The 23,537-nt window shown below is 36.3% G+C and overlaps 1 protein-coding gene across 5 annotated transcripts in view; it reads right to left on the reverse strand.

Annotated features, from left to right (window-relative positions):
* NRAP (nebulin related anchoring protein) overlaps positions 1–23,537 on the reverse strand; it is a 114,193-nt gene that overhangs the window by 14,106 nt on the left and 76,550 nt on the right. For 4 of the 5 annotated variants that reach the window (XM_088131989.1, XM_088131986.1, XM_088131988.1 and 1 more), the window contains 16 exons: positions 21,811–21,912; positions 20,391–20,588; positions 19,518–19,622; positions 18,032–18,130; positions 16,107–16,211; positions 15,320–15,427; positions 14,785–15,096; positions 13,355–13,459; positions 11,606–11,704; positions 9,986–10,090; positions 8,511–8,618; positions 7,067–7,177; positions 6,057–6,254; positions 4,134–4,238; positions 2,545–2,643; positions 261–365 (listed from right to left, as the gene is read on the reverse strand). In XM_088131989.1, coding sequence (XP_087988115.1) covers positions 261–365; positions 2,545–2,643; positions 4,134–4,238; positions 6,057–6,254; positions 7,067–7,177; positions 8,511–8,618; positions 9,986–10,090; positions 11,606–11,704; positions 13,355–13,459; positions 14,785–15,096; positions 15,320–15,427; positions 16,107–16,211; positions 18,032–18,130; positions 19,518–19,622; positions 20,391–20,588; positions 21,811–21,912 — 2,064 coding nt within the window. The remainder of the gene's footprint in view (positions 1–260; positions 366–2,544; positions 2,644–4,133; positions 4,239–6,056; positions 6,255–7,066; positions 7,178–8,510; positions 8,619–9,985; positions 10,091–11,605; positions 11,705–13,354; positions 13,460–14,784; positions 15,097–15,319; positions 15,428–16,106; positions 16,212–18,031; positions 18,131–19,517; positions 19,623–20,390; positions 20,589–21,810; positions 21,913–23,537) is intronic. The other variant, XM_088131985.1, reaches the window with a different exon arrangement.

Here is a 23,537-nt window from a genome sequence, read left to right on the forward strand (position 1 = left end):
AAATTATCAGCTCTCAGAGCAGTCAGATTTTCTTTCTAAAGAGTCACAGCAGCCAAATATAAAATGTAACACAGAGGCTAAAATTGTAATAAATATATAAACCACAACGGCTCTGACAGAGAATCAAGTACAGAAGACAGCAATTACTGTTCATACAGTTCAGTAAAATGGGTGTTACTATAAACCTCTCCTGTATGGAATAAGAGGTTAAAGACATTTATTAAGGAGAAAAAACTGCCAGGACTAAACGAAGCACTTACCTCACTAATGTTCATTGCATTCATTTTTGCCCTTTCAAATTCAGGAAGCCCCAGTGTTACGGTACAGTGATGCAAAGTGTCTTCCCCTGCTGCTTTGTACAGGCGCTAGGAGAATCGTTTTTAAAAGTCTAGTTAACAAGAATTCCTTTTAAATGTTATCAAGTTACATTTATGAAATGAAATTATATTCACATGCTTGGATTTTTTTTTTACATATATTCCTCTAATACCATATGTTTCATATTACAATTGTTTTGTATAAAATATGGTTTTTATACAAATATGGAATTATCTCCAGTCCAAGACTGGAAGCTTTGGGCAAGAATCTCCACAACTGAGGAGAATCAGTAACAATTACTGAAATTGTAATCAACGTTCTCCATGCAGGAAAAGATGGGGAAACAGTGCTCTCTATCGCCTCTTGAAGAAAGAAAAACTTTTGCTGCAACTGTCCTATTTTCTTCACAATGGATACATCATTCCCACCCACCAAATTGTTTTTTTCATGGCTCAGAATAGAAGAGGGATCTGCCAATGTCCTACTTTCCATCTCTATTCTGCTACTATTATATACACAAAAGGGTTAAAGATGGAATAACCACAGGCTGCTCCTTTGGGCCTGTCCCCACTAATTACAGTATTGTTTCCAGTGGCTCTGGAAAGTTCTGTGCCTTTGGATAACATAGATCTAGATATATAGATAAAGTAAATTGTTGCCTGTTGTTCATGTCTTGCTCTTTCTCTGCTTTTGCCTGCCTTTTATCCCATTTTTGCCAGCAAATGTTTTTGATGTTTGCTGATGTTTAATAAATAAACATCAAGCTACATTTTTGTTAGCTGTACTGAATAGCGTGTCTGCTTGCTCTGATCTGGATATAGGGAATGACTGGGAGTGTGCTGGGTGCAAACTAAAATTGAAATTGCCCCCAATAATTCAAAAGGAAAGGATGAGGACAGATGAAACAGAGTTTTATGATATCAACCATATCCATCCTCTTCTTTCGAACATATAGCTGGAGGGTTGTGGATTTTCCCTAAAACAGGGTGGATCTTTCTATTATGGTTTTTTCTTGAAACAAGAGGAGGAATATAATGACTTCAACCAGATGATGTAGTTAATAGGTTCAACCCTTGGGTCTCCCAAACTGGGGGGGGGGGGGGGGGGGCTTCCAATCTGGATACTGTTTTTCAACCTTCTGCTGTTGGAAACACTATGCATTTTAGTCTGCTTGTGTGTGAAGAGGAACATCTATAGACAATTGTTTCTTGCATTCAACCTCCTCCAGCCAACAAGTATACAGCTGATAGAGTTTTTAAAGTACAGAAATAATAAAAATAAAGAAATTCATAACCCAATGAAAAGTCTTTACTGAAAAGGTATTGTATAATTTCTCTCATGCAGAATAAAGGCCTCTTCCAACATTGCATCTGTTGTTTTTACGAACATTTACATTTAAATGATTTCAAAATCTCCTATCCAATATATCTGATTTAATATTTTATACAGAATAATATATTCAATATTTGATGTTTTAGTCAATCAATATTTTGTTAACTAAATAAGTTTACTAATTGAGGAAACGTTACAGCCCCCAAAATTAAGTTGTTGGAAACAACAAACCTATTGGACCAAGGCCTGCTTTTGTTAGCAACTCATTTGAGCCATCTTCAACATCAGATTCTGATGGAATTAATGATAATGGAAGAAACTGCCAAAAGAAGATAGGACTGATCCATGATTTCTTAAAGCCTTATTTCATGACATTTCTATAAACATTCAATATTGCTTTGAAAAATGCCATAACAAGGAAATTTAGGGGACTGCACTGTTTCCCAATGTGGATTTGATTTTATTTTCACTTTAATAGTGAAATGAATCTGCAAGGGCCTTCTGAATATTTTGAAAAATCAGAAGCAAGATTCTTGGCCTCTGGTGCTTTAAGTGAGTTTCTGAATACATTGATGTTAACTATCTCTGAGACTGTCCTTCCAGTATACCCCTTTGCATTATGGCTGCTTTCAAGAACAAAAGAGAAGTCATTTGCACGAGTCCCTATGAAATAACTGCTCTGATTTGTTTTCTTTGTCAGTCTGACTGACAAAATGATATTAAAAGCTTGTCCAGGAATAATAAAAATCATCTCACTATGTTAAAGGATAAATTGATAGTGCTTTTTTTCCCCTTTTTGGTATATTACATTTCTCAGAGCATGCTGTTCTCCTCCCTCCCCAACATATTGCATTTTAAAGAGCATATTTTCTGATCCATGTTAGCAGAACTTACCTCATTAGCAATCATATTGCTGAATTTTGCATGAAGGAGGCCAGGAGAGTCTGTCACTGATGTGTACTTGAAGGAATTTGCTAGCTGACGGTATTTACTCTGAATTCACACACAGAGAGACAGACGAAAGGAGAATTGCAAGATAAGGACATTATATTTTGAATGCTACTGATTTAGTTAGCACTTTACACAGAAACTACATGTAACAGTGTATTGACCTGTATGTTATTTTAACCCTTTCCTACATAGTAAAATCAGCAGACTCCCTGAAAAAACACAAGGACTAGTTGGCATTACATCTTTTGAAGTACACCTTAGCACTTTGGTACAAACATGATAAACAACCCAATATTTTTATCTACATGAGTATTTAAAAAAAAAAATTATTGAAATGGCAAGAACTGGTCTAACTGAAGTGCAAATGATTACACTGGATTAAACATTATTGTGACTTTTTTTGATCTGGGTGTGAGTCATCGTTTCAGTGATCTTTAGACTGGAAATTATATAATCTATTTTTTGGTTTAGTTAGTTTGGTCCAGTCACCAGTTTGTTGTGGTGCTGTAGAGCCTCAAATATATGATTCAGTTCAAAGTAAATTTGATTAGATAATCCCTCCAGTTAGAATCCTTGAACTGAATCAGTTTAGATCTGATATTTTTTATTTTACTGAAATCCCTGAAATGAATGAAACACTTATAATAGAGCTGGAAAAAGTTGGGCCGCTTTTATCAATAGCAGAAAGGTTCTATACTCACATAGGGTCTAAAGGACTTTCAAAGGATGCACAGCCCTACTGGTTATGTCTGTTTATTCATATATTTAGAACACATATAGAATAGGGTATGCCCCAAAGGATTAAAGCCGAACACCTCACTGTCCCTGCCTTCCTCTTCTTTTTAAAGGTCTTTTCAGCCCAGCCAGGCTCCCACAGATGGGAGAAAGAAAAAGAGACTGAAACTATGAGCAAGGAGAGGGCAAGATGGGGAGGATTCATCTGTCCTCACCTCTAGGATCTTTTGACAAAAAACATTTACACCAAGCTTTACACATGAAAGGAGATGACATGCACATTTTAAAAGAGTGGCTTCTGCCATTATATCTATTTTGGTCTTTATTTTGCCTTATTATTGACCCATTCTTTTGCTCTGGAGAGAAACTTAAGAGTGAGATGAGAGAAAGCAGGAGAGGGAGAGGGAGAGAGTGCATAGTAATGAGGAAGAGTAATTCTCTTTCCAGGCCACTTATGTAGAGTCACCTGGGTTTTGAGAAATGTGATTCTATGTCTATTATAAAAACACAGGCTTCCTTTCATCTGGAAAGGAACATTTCCTTCTAAAAAGAATCACCCTAATGTACCAATCACTTGGGTCCTGATTACAGAACAGAAAGTTTGTGAAAGTAGTTATCAAGGTCTGCAAAACCTTGAACTCCATTCAGTTCACCCAGGATATAAATTGAGTGATCAAATAAAGAAGGAGGGTGGGAGTAAGAGCCTACCCTTAATCAGGAAGCTTCTTTGTCAGTTTTACACAGACATCTGGCAAATCCTTGTTTGTAGTGGTGAAATCAAAAACCTCTTTTGTTACCTCACTGATGAGTTCAGAAGCTTTCTTCTTTGCTTCAATCTCCAAGGCCCCTGGTATGATACAGCCAACTCCTCTCATAAAGTTCAAGTCAGATCGGTATAAATTCTATGGGAAACAAATCAAAACTAATTTATAGCACAGAACCTAAGAAGCAGTCATTCAAATGCTTTCATTATAAATAACATCTGCCACACAAGACTTTTGTAACCTTCAACCATATTGGAATTGAATTTGTTTATTTCATCATTGTGCATTTACACACACTTGCATTTTCATGCACAAAACATTAACCCAACAGTTTTATTTATACATATCTACCTACATATTTATATATCTACCTATATATAAATACTAAATCAATCAATCAATCTACCTAGCCATCTAGGCAGGAAAAAAGTAGCTAATTCTGATGTTGATTATGTATAAAATTATAAATTGTTTCCTATGTTTCCTCTAAAAATCATTCACACCAATAAAAAATAGTGCATTGGTGAAATGATCATGTTGATACTCACCCCAGACAGGTTAAACTATTGCTTTTTAAAATAAGCTACAGTTGTAACAGTTATAACTATTGTACATACAATATGTTAAATTTTAAACCTCAAGGGTTGGGGAGAATCAAAGAAGGTACAAAGATTTAGGTTGTGCTGGGTCAGAACACAGACAGGCTGCCCGGGGGGAAGCGGTATTTGAGACCAGTCTCCCATCTATGGACACTTTACTTCAGCCTGGTAGCCTACATAGCCAGGTTCTTAGAAGTCCTTGGCTGCTGCTTCTTAATGCCAAGTCTATCTATAACAAATGATCTCTTCTTGTCCACAATTTGATTGTGGATAAGAGGATAGATCTGGCTTACCTCACCAAAAGCCAGTTGTTTACCTCTCAAAATGTGTCTTCCTAGATTTCAGCTGGGGCAGCAGCCATGAACTCAGGGCTAGGGAAGTAGGGTGGCTATTGTCATCCATAATCTTCTACAAGTGACTGGAGGCACTGTGCCACAGATAACCAGGAGTGAGGCCAAGTGGGCACTGCTGCTGTTGTACCATTCCCTCTGGTGGCAGGCAGCATCCTTTCCTGGGCTGCTTGATTCCATTGGCAGGATGGGGTAGAGTTCCCCAGATTATGGTGTTGGGGAACTTCAACCTGCCATCTCTCGCGTTAGGTCTCAGGCATCCCAGTAGTTCATGACAATTATGGGCTTGTCCCAGGTTGTCACAGCCCAAATTCATGTGGGAAATTGCATGTTAGACCCACAACACAGTCTGATTAATATATGTCCTTTGTCATGGTAAAATAACTCTGATTGCTATTGAACAGTACCAACAACATCAGCAAGGAGAATGGACTGTCACAGACATTTCTGGGATCCAACTCATTTCCAGAGGGTCTTTGGGGAGATTCCTAAGCAGTTTCACTGAGATCTAGTTGCTAACTGGAATGCCAGGGTGATAGCAGCCTTAGATGAAATTGCATCTGAGCAGCTTTTCCCTGTTCACCAAGCCAGGGGAGCTCCTTGGACCACTGAAGAGCTCCAGAAAATGCTATGTTATTTTAGGAAGGGAATGTAAGCCACTCAGAGACCTATTGGATTAAAGCAGCATATAAACCCTAGTAAATAAGTACAGTATATACATAAGTATATTAGAAACTACAATCTTAAAACTCATGTTTAAACCTGCATAGGAGCAGAATGGGGAGGTATCTTTATACCTATTAAGGGAGGAAAGTACATTATTATAAACATAGATTTTAAAGAATTAATAGCTCAGCCCACTTTGGGCATGGCCCCAATTTTGTTTGAATCTGAATTTCCCCAATTTTCAGGTGTGGTTTTGACCTATTCTTCACAGATGGATCTGGCTCTTTGCCTAACAAAACCCATTCACCTCAGTCAAACATGATCTGCAGATCTTAATTTACCTCGCTCTGTAGTTTATAAGCTTTTTTAGCGCACTGCAGTCTCATATCTTCAGACAGTGATGTGTAATCATGAAGCTGTTGTCTATAGTCCTGATCACTGACCAAGGACTGGGCTTTTCTGACATGTACCAAATTCAGCATGTCTAGTGGTAGGTGGAACTTGCTCTTCTGATTATCAAAATCTTTCCTGTAATTTATCTATGAAGGAAGTAAAACAAACAAACGATTATTGCTATTTTTCAGTCGTGACTTACGCTGAAACACAGTAACAGAAAATCATTTGACAAATTCTTTTGAAATTATTAACTTTACAATTTATAATTATGCCAAACCACAGACCAGGAAACAGGACAGAAAATAATAGTTAAAATATAACCATAGACCACAACTGGCCACTACTGTTATTATTTGCTCCTCAACAAGCTTGGTGTGCATTATGTGAACATTACTAAATCCTTTTCCTAAGCATATGAGCGATTGCCTTAGAAGTCTTTTTAGTAATTTCAAAATTGTTACTCAATGAAAATGCATGTATTATATTAGTGTGCTCTACTAGAAAATTAGAAGCTCTATAGTCTTTTGCCCTCTTTGCTTTTCTCTTCTGAGATTGCTTTTGTATTCTCACAGGAACAAGAAGATCTTGCGATGATGATAACAAGATAGCTCTAGAAGCAATTTAAACTCATTTAGGGAGGACAAGGCTATCAATGGTTTCAAATGATGATGGCTATATGGATATTCCAGAGGCAACTTAGCCCTGAGTACCAGATGCTGGAGAAAAACAGAGAGAGGGGTTGCTTTTGATAGGCATCTGCTTGGTTGATGAAATAAACAGGATGCTAGATTGGGTAAGATTTTAGACAATTCTGTCAAGGATCGTCTTATATTCTTACGCCTATAGAGGTGAAAGTCTTATCAATTTATATTATTTTGAGTATGCTGAACCTAACAAATTTAATGTTTGCTTATTGGAAATATGGGAATTCAAGTTTATTTAGTATACTACTTACATTACTCTGTAGCAAAGCTGCATGGATTAAGTGAGAAATGTTTATATCTTCCAAGCCATAGGAACCAATCAACTGCCCTTTCATTTTCTCAAATGCCTCCTTGTACTTATGCTGATGAAGAAAAACAAAACAATAACATAGCAAAGATGTGAAAAGTGAAAGAAAAGTATCTATTATTCCATTGCTCTTTGTTGTCTTCTCAGCTAGTGAGCACTTTACATAAAGCTATGTTTATCAAATGGCCACATTCAGGCAGAACCAAACTTGTATTAGAATAGGTCTGCTCTATAAGAAAGGGAATGTGGGTTTAGAAGTTCAAATTATATGTATTAACATGTAATTTCCTTAAACAGCTAGTTTCTAAGAGATATGTGAGAAGTAGTACTAAAGTGTTATATTTATTCACATACCCTTTGAAAATATAATGCAATATATAGATACATGCTATTCCATTATGATGGATCATTACACTTGCTCAGTTGTTGTTTGTTTTCATTTTTGTTGTTGTCCATTATAATGGCCTAAACTAAGTTGCAGTGTTACTGGGGATGAGATTAACATCTCTGACTTCAACTCTTGATGCACTTGGAGCAAAGATTTAAAAACCACTGTGCCATAATAAATCAGTAAACTGTTTTTAAGCAGTAAGAGGAACAACAGATGAAGAGTATGACCTCCAAATCATACTAGAATGTATTCATGAGTAAGTTCAGTCTGTTATCCAAATTTTCAAGGTCTAAAGTAAAAACTTTTATAATAATATAACAGCTAATGTACTTTGGGAGACTGCAATCTTATTACAGAAAGTTTAATGGATAAGTATAGTTCCAGACAACAAATTCGAGACCCTATGTTAATTAATTGGGGTTTTCCTTGTTTCTGAGCAATTGCTACTGAATTAAATTCATTCATTCAATCAATCAGTAAAGGACATAATATGGTTCAGTATCAATTTCAGCTCTACCATTTCATTTATAATACAGACAAAATAAGAGGCAATTTTATATACTATTTGATTCCTTTTCCCAATTTCACTTATGAATTGTATTGGGGATGGAGGGAATGTTCATATTTGTGCTTGAACACTAATTTTGGCATTCAAAAGTCCAAGAGGACTTTTGGCATTAAATAAACCCTTTTTAAAGAACAGTGATCATTAAAACAATCTTCCCTGCCTTCCTAGTTTGCCCATACAGCATATAATATACAGTATTATATACAGTATTTATGTGCATTAGGATTCATTTACTTAATTCTACTTAGCAGAGTACTATTTAATTCAAACATAAAATTTGTGGAAATAATTTGAAATTCTTTATACGCCAAAGGTATTTGTTTTCTTTTGTTGTCCTTTTCCAGTGTCTAAGCAAAATGCCTTCAGAATTATTTCTTTGCCAAGATTTCTTGTTTCATAACAGACATTATTGTTACTAAATCAACTTACATCACTTATAATTTCACTAGAAGCCTTTGCCGTCTGGAAAGGAATGGCATCCAGTTTCAGTTTATAACCACCATGTTGCATCTTCTTCCAGGATTCCTTGTAGCAGGTCTGTTTGGAAATAGGAAGTAAGACCAACATCCATTTATTGACACTTGAAGCATGTTCTTCCCTACAAAAGTACTTATCCCTAAAAGGCCTAGAACAAACTTATATAAATTTCCTTGTTTCTAACTAAGGGTTTTCTACTTTAGGTCAATGTTGTACATTGTTAGAGATACAGACTGTATCCGATGCTGTGTTTCACTTCTGATACAGTCTTGGAATCTGCTTCAGTTGGTGTAATGGACTGTGAGAATGACCTTGGGAGATAGGAGGAGAAGATGGAGGAGCCGCAGCCTAGACAACAGTCAGGCAAGAGATATCTCAGCCCTCAGGAGGAATGGGGGTGGAGAAAACATCTTAGAAGGGACCCTCCCTAGTTCTCTGGAAAGTAAAGGCAAGGGAGGGGAGAAGTGCTTTTAGACTTGCAAGATTCTGCTATTGTAATCTTACAATAAAGATACTATTAGTACTTATGGTTTTGGTTTCTTGTCTGGACAACCTTGAAGGACTGACAGTCCCACTAATTCAAATTGGAAGGATGATTAATTTGAACCAGGTTAATCTAAATTCAGACCAATATGTCTGATACAGTGATTTTTATGGTCTTGTCTATGGGCAGCAAAACTATTTTGCCTACTTGCACTAATTTTTACCTTTAGTATTGGCAATAGCCTTCCCTTTCATTTTAATTTGCAGTTATCAGAAAAGATGTTACTAATGCACTAGCAAAAAGAAATCAATGGCCATTTTCATTCCCTAAAATGCCCCAGATGTAACATATTACATTCTGGAAAGTAAAAGGCACCAAACCATTAAAGAAAATTACATTTGGGTCAAGTACCCATTTTTCTTACAATGCATATTGCATCTGAGATATTCTGAATAAAAGAAATGGTGGCCACCATCAAGTGGATAGGATAGATCTGCTGAATCTATAAAGGAAGCCTGAAACCCAACTAGAATTGAATGACACGTTGCTACTACTAAATAATGTTACCACCTCCCAAATAACTTGGTTGCAAATTTTGCCACTTCTACCCCTTGATTTAAGGGGACTATGGTAGGTTCACTCTCACAATTTAGCATTTGTTAAAAGAACACAAACTTCATCTCAGTTCAGTCCTGGCTCTTCTATGGAATCTTGAAATCTTTTTTCAGAAAGCCAAATAGGCCGATAGTATGCCAATGTTGCCATTACTGAAGATGAGAGGAACAGCAAAAATGCACATGCATAGAGCTGCCCTAGTCACACCCTGCTTACAGTTAGGCTTATCCTCAAGAAAGAAAGTGAAAAAAATACATTTTACATAAATTGCAACTATAGTAAATATAAAGAAGGTCATAATGAGTAATATGTGTCTTGAAAATCTTACCTCACTGATATTCAAAGCATTTTGTTTAGCTTGAAAGATCTCAGGAAGTTCTGCTATCTGGGTATAATTATGTTTTACATTCTCTCCATGCTCTTTATAAAGCCTCTGCAAAATTCAGAAAATACTTTGTAGGGCACTACTACACATTTCACGCACAGTGAAACCCCTCTTCCCTCCCCAAAATCAATCCTTATAAAATGAAAGCATTAATTCAAGAACCATAGCCTACATAAGAATTCATTTAAGTCTCGTGATTATCTTGTGGCTCTCTTTAGCAACTGGAGATTTAAAATGAGGTGGTTTGGGTTGTGGCATCTAGAATCCAGAGCAGCCTTCTAAGACAGCTATTTCCAGCTCTGTCACTGAAACCTTTTTGGCAACCTACAGTTTGATAATTCTTTGCTTATCATATAGTAAAGTTTATAAAGTGGTGATTCACAACAGCAGTAAATGTTTTTCATCTTAGTACTACTATGTTAATTAGCTTCTATCAAAGGATAGGATCCCATTATCTCAATTCAAGGTGAACAGGGAGGATGCTGCTGTCTTACGCTAGAAATTCCTTTCTAAAGAACAGCACTTGCAGAACAACAGTACTATGCCCTGGAAGACAGAATCATCTCCTGCTGGTTTCTCAGTTTTGAAATCCTTGATGACAGATTTACTCATTTATAAGCCCTGAGTGAGATAATTATTTTAAATATGGATATGGAATGGTTCCCAGGCATATTCCTTTATTGATCTACCATAGGTGTTCTCTTGTAGGCAGTGGTGGTAACTTGGGAAAACACCTCTTCCTGATAATGCTTATCTGGTGCCTACTGTAATATTTTTTCACCATGAAGCCATAAGTATTCTCCCAGGCTTTAGATCTCACTGTGCAGCTATGTGATGGTTTTGTTTTGATTATTTCATCTTTTTATTGTACATTATCTTGGGATTATTTCTAAATGGATAACTGTATTTAAACTGTCAAATGAAACAACATAAATCATTTTTCCATTCAATTCCATTCAACTGTCTTTGAGTCTATCCATTACTATCTATTACTATAGATATAATCTGCTATAGATTAGAAGTAACTATATGGCTATACAAAATTAAAGTGATTTGAATTACTGGCATTGATGATCTCCTGATTTATTGTAGAAAAAGAGAATTGCTAATAATTGTTCCAGGGAGGGAGGGAGGGAGGGAGGGAGGGAGGGAGGGAGGGAGGGAGGGAGGGAGGAAGGAAGGAAGGAAGGAAGGAAGGAAGGAAGGAAGGAAGGAAGGAAGGAAGGAAGGAAGGAAGGAAGGAAGGAAGGAAGGAGTTTCATATTTCAAATGTCCCCTAGGGAGGAAAAAAAAAGATATCACAAATATGATGCTGATCTGGTTATAAATTGTAAATACATATTTAATATACCAAACTGTATGAGTCAGGATAGGGTTACACATTTATCTCTCTCTATATATGAGTGTTCTACTAGGCTTTTTAGAAGAATGGTAGGTTTCCATTAACACAAGTTTCTCAGTTCCTGAGAATGAGCTGAATGACAGAGAAAACTAGTGCTTCAATCAGGTCACTCAAAGAGGCTACCACTTTTATAATCATAATGTATATACATTAGAACTTACATCCACAGCCTGGTTATAACTAATTCTAGCCTGGATCATCTCAGGAGTGTCTTTAATACTGGTAAACTTCAAAGCATATGGATGCTGACGGTATTTCTTCTGTTGAGCAAAAAAAGATCAAAGCTGTGAATTTTGTGCTGCTCTTTCATGCTATTTGAAATAAAAAAATCATAGGTTGTTTGAGATTAGAGTGAATGTGTAAACATAATTATTATTCCTCTTTCTTCATGTTTATCACCTAAGAACTTTCAGATGAGAATTAGTTTCCATTTAAAACTAATTTTTACTAGTGTGATAATACAGCATTTCCACTTAAAATTTAAGGAAAATATTTTAAGAGGATTATGTGTAAGAAAATGCCCAGGATACCTCATGCATTCCCCAAAGTCTGAAACACAAACTAGCATTCTGTATTGATAAGTCCTTGAAGTAAAATAGCTATTTGAATATAATAGCTACAATGGTATTTTGTGTATTATTTGAAATTTGATGATTTGTTTAACTCATGAACACAAATAATAAAAACTGAAGTCAAGTCACAGAGGCATTTCTAATAGAATATCTTATTGCTTATGATACATAAACAACGTGAGTTATTTGATAATATGTTTCTCCTGTATTTGTATGTGTATCTTTCACTTCAAGGACACTGGATCATGACATTTACATTAACATTTTGCAGAACAAGTACATCTTTATTGTGCTATTCCCACAAGTGAAAATAACTGGTTTGCTAATTTTACTGTTGTAATAAAAAATATTTTTAAAGATTTTTTTAATGGTAGACACTTGCTTTAAATGTAAAAATATCATATCACTCATAAATCTAAAAATATAGTTCATAACAATTATGTAGAAGAGTCTTTTATGCAGCTAGTGACAAAGTCTAATGGATACCCAGTTCTCAGAAAATACATTCTTTCACATTATAATTACAAGAAAATGTGAAATATATTTGGCAAAAATCATAATTTTCAAAGTGCTGCCATTTAAATGCTGAGAGCATATAATACTGCAATAAACTATTTTCCACCAAGGAAAGGTGCCTGGATATTGCTTACTTAAAACAATATTGTACTGAGTAGAAGAGTCCAGATAAAAGCACAGATCTTGTTTTGTTTTGTACTCTCTGGTCAAACAGCTTCTGCAGCACTAAAAATGCACTAGAAAATCTGTCACTAAATGCATTCCTGCTATGGATGACCATGCCTGTCATCACAATATCTTTAGTGTGACTGCACAGAAGTACTCTTGAATCCTTAAATCCTCTTAATGTACTCGCTGGGTATGCATATTCAAGAATTCAGAATATTTTAATTGTGGATGATGGTCTTTAGTAGCGTTCAAAAGCACTCAAGAGCTGCATTTATTCTTTTTACTGAAGAATGTACATGAAGAGGAGAGCTTGGGTAATAGTAGATTCTTAGAATCATAAATATACATTTTAAGCCTTGATGCATTTCATTAATAAAATGCAAGCTGGTGGGGTAGCAATTGTTTGATTGCCATTATTATTCATGATATCATTTGTCACCTCCTTTGCTTTTGGAAAGACTATATGGACTCCCACTGTTTTGTGTTTGGTATCTGGCTTCCTTCTAATTATGACTACAATGCCTGGTTTTGAGAGCTTTCATGTGGGATGCCTTTTTCTTTTCTCCCCCTTTGAGTGGAAATTATTTTAATTTTATACAGACATTTTACATGCATTATGGGGCAGGTTTTGCTACGGCTGTCATGAAATCTCACCTCACTAATGAGTTCTCCTGCCTTCTGAGCCTGCTTCACATTTAATGACCCAGTGGCGATCCATCCGGCTCCTTTCATCCAGTTCAGATCTGCTCTGTATCGGTTCTGACAAAAGGAAATGAAAATGCTCCATTGTGGCTGCTCACACATTAAAAATGCCACCTAAAGAACTCACACATCAGAACACCAACTGAGCCAAATTAGAGCCTGCTTTTGTTTTATCCACTTCTTTGCAACCGTGGATAGAAATGTGAAAGGGAGGGGGGATTCAGAAAAGAGATCGTGAATGTGCTGACACTGAACCTTTTTGCTATAAGGTTTAAGAGAAAATGCATTGGGATGGCATTTATTTATTTATTTGTTCATTTGTTTGTTTGTTTATTCCTTTTTACTGATTGCTAAATGGTTTCTGACAATACTCTCAAGATATCAGTCATGAAAAACAGGGCTGGTTCAAAAGATTTCTTGGTAGATCTTTTGCCTATTTTGTTGGAAGTAAGGCAAATGAGTATAAGACTTACTCCCAGGTAAGTGTGAATTCAGTTACTGCCATAGGGAAGATTTGGGGCAGTAAAAGAAATTAGTGAAGGTGAATACAGGAATAACTTATTTTAATCACTTTTTTGTACAGATGGCAAAAGTCACTGCAAAGAATCATGTGTTAATTCTATCCAAAGTTACATGAAAGAGGGATATGTGAACTCACCATCATCAGACAAATACACACCTCTCTACAGTATGAACCCAGACCTACCTCTGATATGGTTGCTGAAAATTGGTGGCATAGTTTCTTGCCGTTCCAAGACGGGAAAAGTAAAAAATCATAGTGTAACCTTTAAATTATGCTTAATACCATTTAAAACAATATGCTTGTGCAAACACTCCCCCAAACCCATGGAAAAAATAACAAGGCCCCATCCACTTTGCATTATTGATCTGTTCACTATGGCCTATGCCCACCCAAAAATATTAAGTATAGTTTCCACTCATACAGGTGTGGATGAGAAGCATAACATCGGTTTTCAAACATTATAGTAATTTCCTAATTTCCAGATCCATCAGGACTTTATACCAAGTTGTGTAAAAAAACCCACAAGGTTCCATAAAGGAAGTCATTTTTGATATAGGATGATGCAGAATGCATTTTATCTAACTGGGGAATTGTGCAACTGCAGATCTAATTGAACTATAACTCCTACCATATTGGGGTCACATATTAAGAGTTATAATTCAGCAACATCCTGACCCTTGATGTGGCCACTGTGTTAGTGGACATATCACACCCTCACTTTGATTTATAGTATAAACAGACTGTGATAGTTGTTATCACTAAGTCTGCAAAAATTAATCATCCAGTTATTCTTTATGGTTAGCCTCAGATAGCTATGAAAATGAAAGGTTATATAAAAATAATTAAATGTGGGACTTACATCACTCTGCAAGCCATAAGCCCACTTGGCCCATTCTACTTTCATATCTGTGGGCAAAGCTGTATAGCGGTGCATGATTGTCTTATATCCTCTATCAGTGGCCAAGTCCTGAGCTTTCTTGGCATGGACAAGATTTATCATATCCATGGACACATGATACTGATTCTTTACGTCTTCAAATGCCTTTTTATACTCCAGATCACTCTGCATCTTTGACACTTGGAGCAAATGAGCCATTTGTGAGTCTTGGCTCACATCTTGCACTCCAATCAACTTTCCTCTAGTCTTCTCATAATTCTCCTTATATTTTATCTGTTAAGAAAAATAATGGATTATGGCAGCAAAGATAAGCAGATAGTCTTTATTAACTATGGAATTAGGTCCAGGCAACCTTCCTTACAAAAGTATATCCTGCATTCTGTTCCTTGTTTATAAGATATAATTCATTTATTAGCAAAATGTTCAAATAAAGATGCAGGCATTCCTTCTAGTTTTCATAATTCCTAAAGGAGCATATTTTAGAATCAATACTCACATCACTTGCCAGGTCCCTCTTTGCCTTGGCTGTCAGGAATGGTATAGCATCAAGATGAAGTTCAAACCCCCTCTCTTTCTGCCTCTCCCAGCTACTCTTGTAGATTTTCTAAAAATATGTTAATACCACAATTATTTTGCTTGCTGTCATGAACCACAGGCATCATAATAGCACCCAACATCTCCAAAAGGAATTAGATTTGTATTGTTTTACAATACATGTATTGTTATTTAAATGTATTGCAAGTTCTTATCATTAATCCAGCTTGCTTGTTTCCCTATTGGTCAAATTAAAAACCTTATTAAAGGTGTCAATATTAGCAACATAGGTGTTTAAATACAAAAGCTCTATGGAGGCTTTTCCCAAATCAGATAATCTAAATGCTTTAGATTTCAGCTTCCATTATGCCTGACATTGGTGATGCTGACTGGGGCAACTGGGAATTGTAACCCAAAACAGTAAAGAGACCCTGTCACTCTTAATGAATCCTAGACACTAGTTGTTTGACAGGAACTAGCTAACATTGTCTAACAGAGACTCAGCATCCACACTAAATTATAATTCACTAGATTCTTGGGAGATGGATATTGTTGAACTGTTATTTTATATAAATATTTAGTGTACAAATACCATCATGGGTTGTGCACCTTTCTAAAATATTTTGGTAGAAATGTTTCAAAATTCACACAAACACATCAACTCTCCACTATTAATTAAAATAAGTAGGTTATTTTTCAGGTTTTCTCCATAAGCTCCATACAAACATGGCATTCAAATCTATACATACTTCACTAATATTTGCTGCATTTATTCTGGCCTGTATGAATAGAGGCTCATCTTTGCTGATGGTGTAGTTGTGAAGAAAATCCTCTTTTGCTGACCTGTATGCAACCTGTTCACAAAGCAAACCAAATCATTTCACCCAGTGATTGATAACAAGAAAAATCTAAGTTCTTACAGATATAGAAACATGCTTTCTACTAGGTCCAACCTTTGGTCTTTCTAGCCCAGTAGTGTTGACATTAACTGATAGACTGCAATAGTTCAGGTAGTGAGAACAGACTTTTTAAAATCCTAACATGAGATGCTGGATATTAAATGTGGGATTTTCTGCACAGAAACTGTATGCTGTATCACTGAACAAAGGCCTTTTCCATAGATTTCCCTATAAATTTATACACCAGTATTTTTTTTTTTTTTTTACTCTTTGGGAGTCATCTGACTAACTAACCATTAGGGAAGGGAAGGGAAGGGAAGGGAAGGGAAGGGAAGGGAAGGGAAGGGAAGGGAAGGGAAGGGAAGGGAAGGGAAGGGAAGGGAAGGGAAGGGAAGGGAAGGGAAGGGAGAAATCATAGGAAATAAAGTAGTATGTAGTTCAGATTGCAACTCTCTCAGAAAAAAAGCCAAGAGGTGAAATTGTTGACTAGCAGTTATATGTTCTACATGTGCAAACAATCTAACATAAAGAAGTCATAATATTTCATGAAAAAGCTTAAGCACTGGTTGCTCTAAACTCTAGTTTGCAAAGCACTGGTTTTGTCAATCATATAAATATGAAAACAGTGCTTATATAAGCAGTAGAAGCATTGCACGAGGAGAATGAAACAGATATAATTTCTTGTTCATAGTGTAAAAATTGGTTTCAGCTGATGTTAGCTTTTACATGTTATCTAACACTAGAAAGGGCTGGTTTTCCCTATGCTAATACAAAATAGCATTATATCTATTTTCTAAATAATGGAAAGATTTCATCATCACCATCATCATCATAACAACAGCAACAATATATTAAATGTGCAATCTGACTCTCAACAATTCTGTCTAACAATTGTGGAAGACAGAGTGTAATTTTAACAACAAGCAGCAGAGTCTTGCTGAGGAAAGATGCTCTCCAGAGATCTATGCAGAAGAAAAAGTCATTTTTCTTACTAGTTTAGCCCATGGCCTTTATCAACAAACATCTGAAACAAGGTCAACCAACAACTTGATACACTTTGAGAAATATAGAGAGCTTTTTTAAAAAAAAAACTCTTAGAAATACTATGAACCAATGTAAAGCAATGGCAAATGTTCACTGCTGTTACATTCACTTCCTATTTTGGTGGCATTTGCCACTTCAAAAGTTAAGGAACAAGTAGTCAAGAAATACACCACACGCTAGCACTTGGTTGAGTAGCCATGAAGCCTCAGAAAAGTTATTCAGATGCTGTGATATGTCTATACTATAAAGATCAGAATAGCACAGGCAATGGTATTCCCTGTGACACTTTGTAGAAGTGAAAGCTAGACTATGAAGAAACTGGATAGAAAGATTATTGACAAACAATTGGATCATCAAACAAATCAACTCAGAGTTCTCACTCAAGGCACAAATGACCAGGCTTAAATTATTTTACTTCAGACATGTGATGCAAAGACCTAGCTCTCTGGGGAAGGCTCTAATGTTGGAAAGGTGGAAGGAAAGAGGTGAAGAGGAGAAGCAGCAGCAACGTGGATGAAATCAGTTACAGTGGCAATGGGTGCAGCATTGGAAGACCTGAAAGACCAGGTTAGGACAGATTGTTATGGAGATTGTCTATCTCCAGTGCTAAGAATTGACACTGACTTGATGACACATAATCAATCAATTAATCAATCAATCAATTTGTCCTCAAGGATTACTGTTTTTAACAATAAAAAATGACTATAGAAAGAAGGCAAAGACAGACTCACATCACTCTGCAGTTCCTGGCTTTTCTTCGCATGTTGGATCTGGGAACTGTCTGCAACACTTGTGAACTTTACAGCATCAGCCCTCTGTCGATACTTTTTCTAATTAAAATACATTTTAAGACTGGTTCAAACACTGTCATCACTTTTGTTTGAGTTTAAAATTGTTCAGGTATGCCTTCCATTCATTTCCATTCTAGGTCACTATCGCAGTACGTTTTTTATGTTGCCCTCAACTCTGAAGTTAAAGCAAGGTCAGTTGATGAAATGTAAGTTGAACAGTATGTGATCCATTTTTATTTTGCCTTCCAAATTTTTGTCCAGTAGTTTTAAATAATGGAGTTTCATTAACTCACAGATTAAGGAAGCTTGTCTAAGGGCTGGCTTTAACTATCTGACTTGGATGTAAGACAGTTCTATAGATCTTCCCTTCTTCTTCCTCTCCAATCTTTCTGCAGCTGTGTCTAGATAAAAGTAAGCCAGCAAATGGCTGCATTCATTCTGGGTGAATCTGAGTGAGTGACAAAGATATTGGTCCCTTTCTAGAAACAGTGTCATATGATGGGACTTAGGTCGCATGCCTTTTCCACTGTAGCACCTGCCTTCTGGGGTGTTCTCATCTCCAACATACAATTGGCCACAACCTTGTTGGCCTTTAGACAGGCATTAAAAATTGGTTCTTCTCCCAGGTATTGGGACCAGGATGATAGGTGTTCCCATCTGGAGAGGTATAAGGTATATTGTGGGTTCCCAATCACCTATTAATTGTAGTTGTGATTTTAACTGTAATCGTATTCTTTTTTTATGTATGCTACTTGGAGTCACATTTGTTTGAGATGGGTGGCTGTATAAATCTCTTAAATAAATTAATCTTAAATACTGTAACTTGAAAGATACTATTTAAATATGATCACAATATGTATACTTTCTTGTTCCAATATTTCAGTCAAATGCAACAAGCATTACTGTGAGTATGAATTTAAGATTTATGGTAATATCTTACTATCATAGAAATCCATTCCTAACCATAATGATGCCCTGAGATACACATTGCAAGCTCCACCCATTTGTATTTGTATCACATACAACTTCATCCTTGTCCGCCCCCCCGCCTTTATATGGGGAGTACGGGTAGGTGTGGGAGGTCAAATGATAAAAGCAGCAAGCTCTGCGCCAATGTGTTACAACCTCCACTACTTGTATAAGCCCATCATGATAGTGCATGCACATAAGAAAAGGATGGAGCTTATGCTGTGACAATGGAACACTACTTTCAATATTTCAACACAATGCTAGTTCCTGCAGACCTCTCTGTTTGCAGAACATTTTATGCAATTAGTTTAATACAACCCAACTGGTGGTTTGACAGTCAATCACACGCTTGAAAAACCATAATACTGTGTCATGCCATCTGCATACTTACAAGTACTTTCACCTTCTATAAAGTTTCAGTAGTATGATAATACTTGAGTAAAATCAGTAAACTGACCTCACTGATGAGTTCTCCAGCCTTCTTTGCTTGTTCAATATTGATACTTCGGTCTGCTATCCAGCCAACTCCCTTCATCCATCTAAGGTCTGTCTTGTACTGAAGCTGAAAGGAAAAGGAAAGGAAATTTCGCAGATATCAAGTAGAGTGGTATTTCTAAAATATATTGAATTGGCCAGACATGTGTTACAAGAGTAATTAGGAAACCATGAGTTCCAGTCCTCCCTTAGGCATGAAAGCCAACTGGGTGGGCCAGTCACTTTCAGCTCAATTCACTTCACAAGGTAGTTGCCCTGGGGAAATTAAGAAGCAGGAAAATTATGTACTCCATCCTGAGATGCACAAAATAAAGGCAGGATATAAATCAAATAATAAATGAATAAATAAGTATGTAAGTTCTAAGAACTATATATATTTATAAAGTTTTATATACAACTTTATAAATTTATACAACTGTATAAAATTCTTATTCACAAGTACTGTTGGTACTACTAGAGTTCAGCTCAACAAAATATCTTTCTACTGAGAGTAAATGTATTATCTTAATAAAATTGAAGTGGAATTACATTCTAAATTGTTACAATATTTTTATTTTTACAGTGCATATGTAATCCCATGTGAGCAGTGGATTGGTCTCCAATCTAACACTTGGCCTGTAGATGATAATAACCCGGCTGCTCCATCTGAACTGTAGATGGACCACTAGATGGCAGACAAGAGTTAGATTTTTCTGTATTTCTCTGCTCCCATCTAGTCGTTATCCAGATGTTTGCAGCCCAGATTGAGTAGGCCAAACAATAATCGACAGATTCTAATAAGATCATTACTCTCATCAGCCTTTTTTAATAATAAATGAAATGCCTTTTTTCCTACCTCACTTTGTAGCCCGTAGACCTTTTTAGCCCACTGTGTCTTTAGGTCTTCTGGAACTGCTGTATATTCATGTATTTTTTTCCTATAGTCAATGTCACTAGCCAGAGCCTGGGCTTTCTTTGCGTGTTCCAGATTTATCATATCCAATGGTAAATGGAAATGTGCTTTATTCTTCTCAAAGTCTTTTTTATATGCAATCTAGAGTAATATCAAAATATTGCATTGATCAAAATATGAAAGCATATTGATGAAACACCAACATAGTATTAACAGTTACCTTGCCTAGTTTAACAATTATTTTAAAATAATTATTTTTGTTACTGCATTTAAAGCAATTCATGCTTTATTCTTTGGCTGCAGAACAGGTAGGGCGGTATTGGTTTTTATATGGAAAACCTCCAACCTGTATATCAAATGTGGCCCATGGGGCCTCAAGCATGCCACACCTTTCTCTGGGGCTGTGCTGTGAAACCCATTTCTTCTGGGGGTCACGCAAAGACCAAAGAACCAGTACCTGAAGAAACCTTCAAGAATTAGCATTCTGATTAGGACCTCCTATCTTTATTTAGAAGGAAGTAAAATACAGTCTAGCTTTGCTCAATTTCCAATCTTCCTCTGAGGGGAAAAAATGAAAATTTTCCTCTGCTTAGGAAAAGGAAAAGATGATCTTCCTTTTTTTTTTTGAGTGGATGGATAATGGGAAGTGGTGGTCCAGGGGAAGGGTTCCTCCATTGCAAAGCTGCATCCCTTGACATAAGCCACCCTGCTAAAGAAGGGGAATATCCAGCTTCTGGATGTGTTTGAGTTCCCACTTTTGCATATTTCAACCAGATAAACACACAATCCCATGCAGATTTACAGTGGAACAAATGCACATTATGCCAAAATAACAGCCTTAATAATTTATTTTGTACAAAAGTTTCAATACAAGTTTCCTTGGAACTAATATCTGATATTCTGGTAATACGAGTAATCTTTTTATAATATAAGAAGATCTTGTATCTCCCCACCATTTTCACTCACCACAGTGCAAATATTGCACATCTGCATTTATTCTAATCATGAACAGTTTGAATCATCCATGTTGCCAACACTGCTTAGGGTTAAACATGATTGACATGTTTAGTGATAGAACAGATGTGTTGCTAGTCAGAGAAAGGAAGAGGGAAATTACAAGGGAATAGGAAATGAATTATGTTACCCTGTGGCATGTTCCTAATCTAATAAATATGATTTGGTCATTATTACTATTTTGTCTCCAGTCTCTACTGGGTTTATGCTTTTAACCCCTAACCACTATTGTCTTGCTTAGATAAAGAGGTCTGACAGGAAGAAACACTGATTTTTACTGTAAGCATGCAACTGATGGGATGTGTAAATCCAAAAGAAATAACAAGAGTGGATGTTGAAGGACATTTACCTCACTATTTATTTTGGCTACTTGCATAGAGTGCAGAAGTCTTGAATCTTTTGTTGCCATAGCTTTTCCTTTCATTTTCTCATAGTCTTCTTTGTATTTAATCTTTACAGAGAAAATAAGTAATGATTATAGAATCAAACAACTGTGATACCTAGATATTAACATCCTGTCATTTTGAAGTAAGGCTGAATAATTGACAGAGTAACTACCTAATACTTTATCCTTAAAAACTCTTTGCCCAATGATCTATTTGCTTAAATCCTTATTTCAAAAGATGAGAGCCAACTATTCAAAATTCTCTTCTAGTTTTTCAGCTCAAAAGTTCACATTTTACTTTCTGAGGTGCTTTCTAACTGGCTACACATATCAGGGCAACAATTTTGTAAGAACAACTACAAAACTCAAAATATGTACTTGGAGCTAAAAGGGCTATGGACATTTATACTTAGATGTAGTACTTTTTAACCAAATCTAAGTGACTAAATAAATGGTGCCTGAAGTATTCTGAAATGGATGGAAAATATCATTTGGTCCTTTAAGATTTTGCCTGTTTTTACCTACATGCTTAATTTTCAAATTAAAAATTACATTTTTAAAAATTACTTTTCAAAATTTATATTTTACTTTCTAGATGCTTCAAAAAAATGACTTTCAAATGCAAAGATTATTCAGGAAAAGAAAAAAAAAGTGTCTAATGTAGATTATTATAGTTTATGGCATATGGCAACCCACTCCAGTATCCTTGCCAAGAAAACCCCATGGACAATGTTAAAAGGCTGAAAGATATGATGCCGGAAGATGAGCCCCTCAGGTCGGAAGGTGTCCAATATGCTACTGGGGAAGAGCGGAGGGCATTTCCAAGTAGCTCCAGAAAGAGTGAAGCGGCTGGGCCAAAGCCGAAAGGACGTTCAGCTGTGGATGTATCTGGAAGCGAAAAGAAGGTCCGATGCTGTAAAGAACAATATTGTATAGGTACCTGGAATGTAAGATCTATGAACCAAGACAAGCTGGATGTGGTCAAACATGAGATGACAAGATTGAACATCGACATCTTGGGAATCAGCGAACTGAAATGGACGGGAATGGGTGAATTTAATTCGGGTGACCATTATATCTACTACTGTGGGCAAGAAACCCTTAGAAGAAATGGAGTTGCACTCATAGTCAATAAGAGAGTGGGAAAGGCAGTAATGGGGTACAACCTCAAAAATGACAGAATGATCTCAGTGCGGAACCAAGGCAAACCATTCAACATCACAGTAATCCAAGTCTATGCCCCAACCACTGATGCCGAAGAAGCTAAAGTTGACTGGTTCTATGAAGACCTACAACACCTTCTAGAACTAGCACCAAAAAAAGATGTCCTTTTCATCATAGGGGATTGGAATGCTAAAGTAGGAAGTCAAGGAGTAATCGGAATAACAGGCAAGTTTGGCCTTGGAGCACAAAATGAAGCAGGGCAAAGGCTAATAGAGTTCTGTCAAGAGAACAAGCTAGTCATAGCAAACACTCTTTTCCAACAACACAAGAGACGACTCTACACATGGACATCACCAGATGGTCAATACCGAAACCATATTGATTACATACTTTGCAGCCAAAGATGGAGAAGCTCTATACAGACAGCAAAAACAAGACCAGGAGCTGACTGTGGGTCAGATCATGAGCTTCTTACTGAAAAATTTAGGCTTAAATTGAAGAATGTAGGGAAAACCACTAGACCACTC

The sequence above is a fragment of the Python bivittatus genome, unplaced genomic scaffold, assembly GCF_059951505.1.
Source record: "Python bivittatus isolate LINGU-HERP-01145 unplaced genomic scaffold, Pbiv_v1 ctg000980_np1212, whole genome shotgun sequence".
Classification (NCBI taxonomy): Eukaryota; Metazoa; Chordata; class Lepidosauria; order Squamata; family Pythonidae; genus Python; species Python bivittatus.